The 10298-nt window shown below is 39.6% G+C and overlaps 1 protein-coding gene across 1 annotated transcript in view; it reads right to left on the bottom strand.

Annotated features, from left to right (window-relative positions):
* Window positions 1-9878, bottom strand: part of nomo (nodal modulator) — a 48956-nt gene extending 39078 nt beyond the window's left edge. The window contains 12 exon segments of the mRNA XM_037689697.1: window positions 359-489; window positions 1816-1999; window positions 2322-2419; window positions 3922-4036; window positions 4125-4270; window positions 5853-6035; window positions 8637-8784; window positions 8861-9006; window positions 9084-9169; window positions 9241-9396; window positions 9507-9655; window positions 9760-9878. Coding sequence (XP_037545625.1) covers window positions 359-489; window positions 1816-1999; window positions 2322-2419; window positions 3922-4036; window positions 4125-4270; window positions 5853-6035; window positions 8637-8784; window positions 8861-9006; window positions 9084-9169; window positions 9241-9396; window positions 9507-9655; window positions 9760-9818 — 1601 coding nt within the window. The 5' untranslated portion in view covers window positions 9819-9878.
* Window positions 9879-10298: the final 420 nt, after the last annotated feature.

Genomic DNA, 10298 nt, shown 5'->3' with positions numbered 1-10298 from the left:
TAACTAGTGTTTTGCAGTGTTGTGCACATTTTAGCTAGTGTTTTGCAGTGTTTTGCAGATTTTAGCTAGCGTTTTGCAACATAGCTTGTGTTCTACTTCATTTAGTTTAACATGTCAGTTTCAACTTCTTGAGCAAATTTCTGCAAAGTGATAAGCATTCTGTAGTTACTTTTACACAAGTAAAATCCATAATAATTTCAGATTACATTTTGGGAATATTTGCATTGTTAAAATGAAGCCCCTCAAAAAAGGTCAAAACAGCTGGATGTGGCTACTAACTGTGAAGTGATTTACTAATGTTTAAAGTGTGCAGTAGAATCCTGACAACCTACAGTGAAATCAGAAGGAGAGGACTCACTGTGCTACACTGATGGCGACCGGCAGACAGGCGAGACTCAAGCCGATCAGCAACACACCAAGGAAGAAGAAAGAGGAGCTGGATGCTCGGAATGGACGTGTCGCTGGGCGACAGTTGTGAATCAATGTTACCTAACAAAAAAGGAGCAAAGACAAAAAAAAAAAGATTTTTCTAACATCCTTTCTAAATGTCTGTTTTAATAGAGCCTGACCGATATATCAGCAGGGCCGATATTTAAGGCCGATATAGGTGTTTGGAGACATATTGGTATTGTTGATAATTGTGCAGATATAAACACTGGGAACAAGCTTACTTGTTAAATTGTACAATGCATCCAGCAGAGGGCGCATGCGGACTACTTTCAAGTGATGGCCATTCAATTTAACTTTCACTTTCAGCACAGCTGAAGCAGAGAACAATTGTGTAGTATATTTTGCTGAACAGAGCATGGCAAGTTTATTTTAACTGCTATGTAAAATAAAATAAATCAACAATAAATTCTCTTCGATCCTCCAACCCGTTTGTCATTAGCGACACAACTCTCAAGTTAGCAAGCTAGCGTTTAGATAACCTAGCATAGGTTATTGTCTTGTAAAACTTTAGCCAGAACAATAAATCTAACATAGAGGTAAAATATATTGGTGTTAGTAACATTACCTTTGTCGTCTTCAGTGAAATGCTTTGTTTGTCTGAAATATTTACTTCTCCATTCATCCATCCATCCATTATCTTTTTACCCACTTCTTCCTTTTTTGGGTCACGGGAGTCACTGGTGCCCATGTCCAGCTACTGTGTGAGAGGCAGGGGACACCCTGGACAGGTCTCCAGTCCATCACAGGGACACACGGAGACAAACAACATTTCACTCTCTCACTCACACCTAGGGACAATTTAGAGTTACCAATCAGCCTAACATGCACGTTTTTGGTCTGCGGGAGAAAACCGGAGTACCTGGAGAAAACCCACGCATGCACGGAGAGAACATGCAAACTCCACCCAGAAAGGTCCCCGGGCGGTATTTGAACCGGCGACCTTCTCACTGAGAGGCAACAGCTCTACCAACTGTGCCGCCCCTCTTTATTTCTCTACAAGGAAATAAACGCTGCTGCGGTCAATACTAATTAGACATTCACCATAGGTGACTGACTGTTCAAACAATGATCAGTGAAGGGTGTTTCTTTGTTTAATTTATATTTATGTAACACTTGATAACTTTATGGTGAATAGTAGAAGATAGAAAATGTGATCGTACGTTAGGAAGACTGTTTTAAGACTTCAAGTGTTAAAACGGGTTTAAAAGAAGCATTTTATTATATCCTTGGGGGGTGGACAAAGCTCAAATATTTTCAGCAAAAATATCGGTTAGCAGCATTAACTATCCTTCCCAAGATTAGTATCGGTGATAGCCAAAAATTTCCATATTGGTCCAACTCTAAAAAAAATAAATAAATCAAGACCTTTTTGATGTAGAAGATGAAGAAGTATTTGATGGTGCAGATGGCAGGCAGAAGGGGACAGTAGAACGTGCCGATCCAGCAGATGGTTTGACCGTAAACTATTCCCAGCACGTTTTGAGGAATCGAAAACTCCTGCTCGCCCCACAACTTGGTCAAACCACATTTACAGTATTTTACAAGGAGCCTGCGGAAGACAGGGCATTGCAGCTGTTAGAAAGTGATTGCAAACATGACGGTAGAGGAATTCATTTTACAGAAAAGAAAAAAAAAAACTTAGGTAAACCTTAAAAACACAATCAAATGTAAAATCATTAATTAGAATACAAGTTAGACAGATAGCTAAATAAATTTAAAAGGACAGAAAAGGAGGGAAAAAGGTTTTGGTGAATTGTGTAACTAATTATCTTGTTCAAATCCTTCATAATTATAACTTGCTATATGGAGAGCTTGACTGCCTCCTTGGGATAAAACTTTTATTTCCTCGATTTTAGGAGAGCGATTCTTACTTTCGAGGAAACTCCACAAAGATGGTGACTGCAGCAATAATGATGAAGTCAAAGATGGTGAGTTTGTACATTTCCTGGCCCACTCGACTCTCCCAGCACTGCGGAGAGAAACAAAGATGCAAGAAATAAGTTTTAAAAAACAACTACGCACTAAAAAACAACTGTTGTACAGATGCCATTTTCATATATTGCTAGAACTCCAGCTACAATCTTTACATTTACATACACCCTAAATTTAATTAATTTATTCTATTTATACATGGAACCTCTTAACGTATACATCTGTGCCTTTCCGTTTTGTCTCAGGAGGACGCCGAAGATATTGGAATCATGATAGCTGCTGCTCTTTGGCACCGGTGGATACCTACGCTATCGGCTATTAAAGACGACGGCAGCAGCAATTTTGGCCATGGCAAAGCTGCCGACCCTGTATGAAGGTTTGGTTCATGCTTCGAGCACTCAAAATCAGCTGATTTACGAGCTAAACCATAAGATGGAAGCGATTTGTGAGAATCGTAGGCCACTTGCGGATTTGGGACTCGCCAGCATGATGGGGACAACTTGGAGGGAGCTAATAAGCACGGACCAGTGGAATCCCCACAAATCTGGCCATTTTGGATTGAAAGTACCAGCAGAACTCAAGGTTGACGAGAAATAACAGTTTTCCTGAAGAAAATCAACAATTGTGGCTTATCTGAATCGGACTCTGTTTGTCCTCGAAGCAGGCCGGCTTATCAAATTTCTCCTGAGATATGTGTAAACCAAGAAAACAGTCTATCGCAACCCCCCTCACCCCCTGAACTTCTGTGAATGCTTATCAGAGCTGTACTGGCTGACACCAACATCTTAAGAGGACTATGGACTATCTGGAAGTGCTTCATGGACAAATCTCATGGTGTTGTTGTCAAATGCACATGCAATGTGTCTATAAATGTACTTGCTGGTAGAGTTTTTTGATGTCTTAAATCGTGTCCTGATAAGGACAAGGTGTGAAGAGATCTTTTTGGTTATACCACTATCCTCTCCTCATGGCCTTTTCCCCTTTTCTATCAAAAAGAATAAGGGTCCGTGCTCTTAGGAGCAGCATCAACGTGCACTCCACCAATCTTTCGGACGACTGTACAAACATAATCTCACTGCATTTTGGTACAATGATAATAAAGCTTATTCTAATTCTGACTTTAACTTCTCTTAACAACTACAGCACCAAATTATAGATCAACTCTAAAAATGACAGAGCTGTAGTGGTTTTGCCAAGGATTCTGAAGCAGCCATTTTGAACCAGGTTGACCCAAAATATTGATTAGTCATAGAGGCGCATCCAGTGATTTCATTAATTTCCATCCACTCTTTCATGGGGTATTTTAGAGCTCATGCAATCCTAAGAGTTTTTGACGATCTACTGTACGTTGCAACGGTTGCTTGAAACAACAATAGCATATATATTTGATAAATAATTTATGTTGCTGCACTCTTCTGTTTGCTTAGCAATGAAGTTGATAGAAGGCATTACATTTATTAAAACTTATTTAGAGGAGAACAACAATAGATATTGCCATAGCAAAGCATTGGAAGCAATACATAACAGGAGTAAACTTACAGAGTAAAGTTTGTGGTTGTAGCCACATTCACAAGTGAGCCCTTTACAATCACTGATCTGATACCAGAGAGAAAGAAGCAAAACTGCGATACTGGTCAACCGCATGAAGACGCATCTAAAAAGAACGAGAACAAAGAATTACAGCAACTTTTCAAGCTAACTGCAGGGAAGGTATGACTTTAATATTTGGAAATTCACTGTACCGCATGAGGGTGAAGCGGATCTCAAAGGCAGGTGAGTAGTCTTCGTAGGTAATGATCACAGAGAAGAGAAGGGGGGTGATGAAGTTGGCTAAGGTCATAACAATAGAGGGCAGATACTCATTGATTAGATCCATAATGAAATTCACCTGCAAGCAGAAGACATACGTAAATCAAGGTCTGAGGATTCAAAAACAAGGAACATTTAGGTGTGGCATTCTTAGAAGTAGAAGACACGAAGTCGTACAGCTAAGTGAGGAAAAGCAGTTAATAAATCAAACAAACGATAACAAGTGTGTATACAGCACATTATACGCCCATCAACAAAACTATTATACAACAGCAATAGCAATGGTCCAAACAAGCATACACCTTGATTAACATTTGACCTTGGTTTGTGACCTTGAGGCAGGGGTGATGAAAAGTATACAAGACACGTTGTCTAATGATGATGCATAGGTGTATCAAGTTTCACTCAACTGTCTTGAGTGGATCAGAAGTTATTGGCCAGACAAGAGAAAGTTTAGGGACCTACAACCCTATTGACATATTTTCCTTTTCCATCCATCCATTCATCCACACACCCACTCTCTTCTGCTTGTTCTGGAATTGGGTCTTGAGGACAGCAGCTTAGGCAGGAAGGCCCCAACATCTTTCTCCACCTCTCTTTTGGGAGAACTCCAGGACGTTCCATCAAACATACTCCAAGAACCTCTCTAGTGAGACAACCAGGGGGCATTCTTCCCAGATGCCCAAAACCACATGAACTGGCTCCTCTCAATGTGGAACAGCAGCTGCTCTACTCAGTCTCTAGATAAATGAACTTCTCACCCTATGTCTCAGAGGGAGTCCAGCTACCCAGCAGAGAAAACTCATTTCAGCCTCTTGTATCTGAACTCTCATTGTTTCGGTCACTACCCAAAGCTTTTGACCACAGCTGAGAGTAGGAAGGTTGACCAACCAGTAATCGGAGAGCTTCCCCTTATAGCTCAGCTCCCTCTTCACCACAACAGACTGGCACAGAGTCCGCAATACTGCAGAAGCTACAGCGATCCATCTTTCAATCTCCTTCTCCATTCTTCCCTGGCTTGTGAACAAAACTCCTCCACTGAGGCAGAACCTCATTCCCAACCCGGAGGGGGGCATCCACCCTTTTCCCACTATGGACCATGGCCTCAGATTTGGAGGTGCTGAGCTTCATCCCAGCTGCTTCTCACTTGGCTGTGAACTCCTCCAGTGAGAGATAGTTGGAATAGAATCTGTGACAACGGGCAGCCATGGCAGAATCCATCTCCCACCCTGAAGGGTTCCTACTTACCTTCTGTTCTGCTTGTATAGATACTGAATGGCCCATAGCAACGGACTCCAATCCCATACACAGAGCACTTCCTACAGTGTACCTCAAGGCCACCTTTACAATTCTTTAAAAAAAAAAACCTGCTTCAAAATACTAGCTCTATTTTTGTCTTGTGCTACTTTCAGTTTTTAGTTACGTGCATTTCAGCAAAATCATTCAGCGTTCACGTGAATGAATGAACTTTATTTAAAAAGGGACAATGTCCAACTCAAACATAAATGTCACCATCTGATGCGCTGTACCAGATTATAGCAAAAGCTAATTCGCATCTGCAGTCCCTTGACAAGTTAAAAGAAAAATGGATATACAATGCACTAATAAAATAAGACAGAAAATATAAAACTATAAATTGCTAGTGACATTTTCTTAGTTACCTTTCTATTCTTGGGGTCTGCCTGCTGGGAAAACATGGTGGCTTTATAAATGCTGTAGAAGCAAGCAGCCAGCACGCTAATGACGAAAAGGTTGAGGACGAACCGGATTAGGTAAATCCGTAACTTCTGTGTTTTGGTACGACGTGCCATTTTCAGTTTGATCCTCTCCTCTTCCAAATCTGTCTGAGGAAAGATGAGACGTACAACTTTAAAATGAGGTCGGATGATCATTTTTAAACTCTCAACACCCTGAGATATGGTAAAGAAACAAATTTGACTGACATTTTAGTTGTGGAATGTGATTAGGCACAAACTTGGTCTAAATCTGAATCTACTCAATAATCAGCGATGAAACATCAAAATTATAGTTAGAAGTGTATATACTCTATATCTTGAAGTAAATTACTTTCCTCTTTCTCCTTGCTTGGAAAGTACATAATCACCCAACACCAAAGAGCAATTGGAGAAATTGCATTTCCTGTGAAAATGCAGTGTGAATACTTATTGCTGAAAAACTTGCTGAAAAACAGCTGAAATTAGCTAAAAGCATGCTGAAATGTAGCTGAAATAGAAGAACAAGCCTAAGTTTGCAGAAGAAAGCGGAAAGAACACATATTTGCTAAATTAGATTTAAATAAGCAAAAATGAGCCGAAAAATTAGCAAAAAAAACATGAAAAGTAGCTGAAAAGGCTGAAAGAAGCTTAAACTACCAGAAGTGGAAGGAGCTGAAATTAACTAAAAAGGTGGATATTAGTTGAAAATGCTAAATCTAGCACAAAACAGCTAAAAAAGTAGATGAAATAGCAGAAAAAGCTGAAAATAGCAGAAAAAAATGGAAAGGAGCTGAAATTAGAAGAAAGAGCTTAATTAGGCTGAAAGTAGCATAAATTGCCAAAAATAACTTGAATTAACTGAAAACTGCTGAAATTAGCTGAAAAATCTAAAACACTAAAAAAGTAGCTGAAAAGGTAGAACAAGCTTAAATTAGCAGAAATGAGCAATACAAAGTGAATACTGTTTGAAAAAAGCTGAAATTGGCAACAACAAAACAACAGCTGAAATGTAGCTAAAATTTTCCAAATGAAGCTTAGATTACCAGAAGGAAGCGGAGAGCACACTTTTGATGAATTAGGCTGAGATAAGTTGAATATGAGTGCAAAAAATGTGGAATTAGCCAAAAAAAAAAAAGGTAAAATTAGCATAAAAAACATCTAAATAGTAGCTGAAATAGCAGAAAAAGCTGAAACTTGCAGAAATAAGCTGAAAGGAGCATAACAAGCTAAAACCGGCAGAAAGAAGTTAGAAGAAGCACAACAATCTTCTAGTTAGCAGAAATAATCTGAAAGAAGCACAAAACAGCTGAAAAAACATCTGAAATCAGCTGAAAGTAGTTGAAAAATAGTTTAAATTTGCACAAGAAAGCTGAAAGAAGCTGAACCAGAACAAAAGGTGAAAGGAGCAGTAAAAGATTGTAAACGGATCTAAAGATGTAAAATGAACTCAGTTCACATTCTACAAGAAATAAAAATATCAGAAAAGGCTAAATATTTTAAAAAGCTAAAGTTGCACCAATACCAAAAGTCATAGCAGGATTCTCCTGAACGAGCTGAATGTTTAATGATTTGTTGAAATAGCACAAAAAATGTGGAATGAGAAAGATGCCAAAAAACGTACAGAAGAAAAATGGATCACAACAGTGTGAATGCTTCATAAACATTCACAAAATAATGTTTTTGCCAGCCTAAACTGGGTGGGCTTCAACAGTTAATCAGTTATGGAGATGCATCCAATGATAATTTACTAGACATTTTATAGAAAACGTGACATTTCGCTGACAGAGTTAGTGAATTTTACACAAAGATGTGCAAGCTAATAGAGCTCAGAGTATCATTTAGGGATCAGGCTTGGCTACTACCACACCAAATTTCAGCTCAGTATCAATAAAATTTACTGAATTATAGCATTTTTTGTGTTTGTTTGTGTTCTTTATTACAATCTGTTGGTTGTGGCAGCCATTTTAAGTCAGGTTGACACCAAATGCACATTCAATATATCTTTATGTAAGTTTGGTTCATGATATTTTAATAATAGATGCACAAATCTGCCATTAACAAAACACCATTTAATCAAAATTGTTGATTTGTTATTGGCAAAGGCAGTTGGTACAGTAGTCTGTTTACCATGGGGGTTTGGGACCCTGCACCCCCACGATAAGTGAAAAACCGCAAAGTAGAGATACAGTGGTCCAAGTTCAAGTAAGCTTTATTGTCATTACCATCTCATATGGTACATGAGATGGAACAAAATTATGTACACAAGTAGTAGTAGTTTATTTTAGTATTTACTATAGTAGTAAGTAATAATTTTAGTATATACCCTTCCCACACTCTTGAAAGGTTCTTAACAATTTTCTAAACTCAAAGCGCACTAAAAGAGCACAGCTGTCATGTCATGATCTCAGCTCTCTGCCTCCGCTGCTCTCTGCCGCCTGCCAGCGCTCTCGGCCACGCCCACTTCGCTGCAGAGCGGAGATACGACACGCTGCAGGAGAACTGCACACAGGTGCAGCAGGTGCTAAATCATTTTAAATAATTTAAATAAAAATTCCATGCCGATGGTGCGGCTCATCCATCAATCAGCGAATTGTGTGTCATGTCCAATCTTACTTTGAAAAACCACGACAGAGCGAGTCCGCGACAAACGAATTACATTTATTTATTTATTTATTGTTGGACTAATGATAAATGAGTGGCCCAGCCCTTATGAAAGAATACCAAACTAACCTTGAGCTCGTACAGCAGACTGCTTTTCTTCAGCATTTCCGTGGTCTTGTCGGTGATGCAGAAATCCCAACCAGCAAAAACTTTGTTGCAAAAACTCTGAAAGCGATCCTCATCCTGGATCAGGCTACGTTTAAATCCTGTCGCCGATCTCGAAAAAGATAATACGATTAAACCCACTACAATTTAAGCATGTCAAATTTATAATGAGTTAGCCTTTTATGTACCTTTTAACTATCCAGATAAGACTGAATAAGAGGTAGACTATGGTTGTCAGCAAGTACGCCAGTGCCAAATTATATATGCAGTGTGAAAAGTGGATTTTCTCCACATTGTAGAAACCATAGAAAAGGTAGGTTTGTTCCATAAAACCCTGCAGATTAAACATAAAACGTAAACCCAGACTTGTATCGAGGGATCCTAAGAGTCAAGAGCTGGACATGAACTTACTTCACCAGAAAGCAGGTCTGTAATATGCTCATGAAAGTTGACAAGACCCCGACGAGCGCTGCTTGGATACACGTTGCAGTTGACACCTAAACAAACAGATACGCTTAAATTTGTTACGTATTTAGTCTCTGCTTCGGAGTGAAACAGTTAGACTCACCGTTGTTCAGGTTAAAGGTGATATTTGCTGAAGTGTGGGGCACAATGATGATGGGGAGCATGACAAAACTGAACATGAGCAGAAAAATAAATAGGTTGAGCATCACCAGGAAGCGCAAAAAAGAGAAATACGACAGGATCCCAGTACCAAACATTCCTGTGAACAAACAACGAGACAACGGGGAAGAGGTTAGGGCTAAAAGAGCCAAAACACAACAGATACTTTCTGAATTTCTTTACTGGAAAGACTTCAGGGGGTTCCCTCACCCTCTATCTGGTGGATGTCCCCCCTCCACAGCTGCAGAGAGCTTAGCGTCACTTCAGCAGCTTCTTTCAGCCACCTCACATATACACGACTGCTTTGCCTCCACTGTCTCCAGCTGCTCAAATCTTCACTCTTTTTCAAACGTTTAGCCCTATTAAACACAACACAGTACTTAGTAGATAAGTGGAAGTAACATTACATTTGTGACAACATTTAGACATTTAATGTGCATAAAAGATGGAAAAGTTTGCCCACAGTTCTCTACGTTTCTCAGCCATGGGCATGGGTAGTTCCTTGACGAGCCGCTGCTCCATCTGAGTCTTCTGTTTCTCCTCACTCCGACTGACAGTTGGCTCGGTCCATTTCTCGCTGTCAGAGTGGCTGAGCTTCGTTCTAGTACTAGTTTTATGTTTGGTGGAGCCTGCTGACGATCTTCTGCGATAGAGGAGGGACTGGTAGCTTGGCAGCTGGTCCAGCAGTGGGTTCCGCCCACTGTGCTCTGTGAAGAACACTTGAAGAAAGGACAAAACCACCTTTGATGATGTTGATGATGCTATACTTTTTATGGTGTTTGCTATAATTAAGGGTGTCCCGATACAATTTATTTTCAAGTTCAAGTACAAGTACTTCAGTATGGGAAATTGCCAATATTGAGTACCAATACAGAGTAGATAAAGAGTTAGTACTTAGACATTACATGACGACTTTAGAAACCCATTTCTTTTAAAAAGAACACAGCAAACTGTTGCATGTACTGGTTTGAAGTATTGGGGTGTTTCGATTAGGACTGGGCG

This window comes from Nematolebias whitei, chromosome 16 (assembly GCF_014905685.2).
Source record: "Nematolebias whitei isolate Nwh7 chromosome 16, NemWhi1, whole genome shotgun sequence".
NCBI classification, from domain to species: domain Eukaryota; kingdom Metazoa; phylum Chordata; class Actinopteri; order Cyprinodontiformes; family Rivulidae; genus Nematolebias; species Nematolebias whitei.
This window is presented reverse-complemented; position numbering and strand designations above follow the sequence as displayed.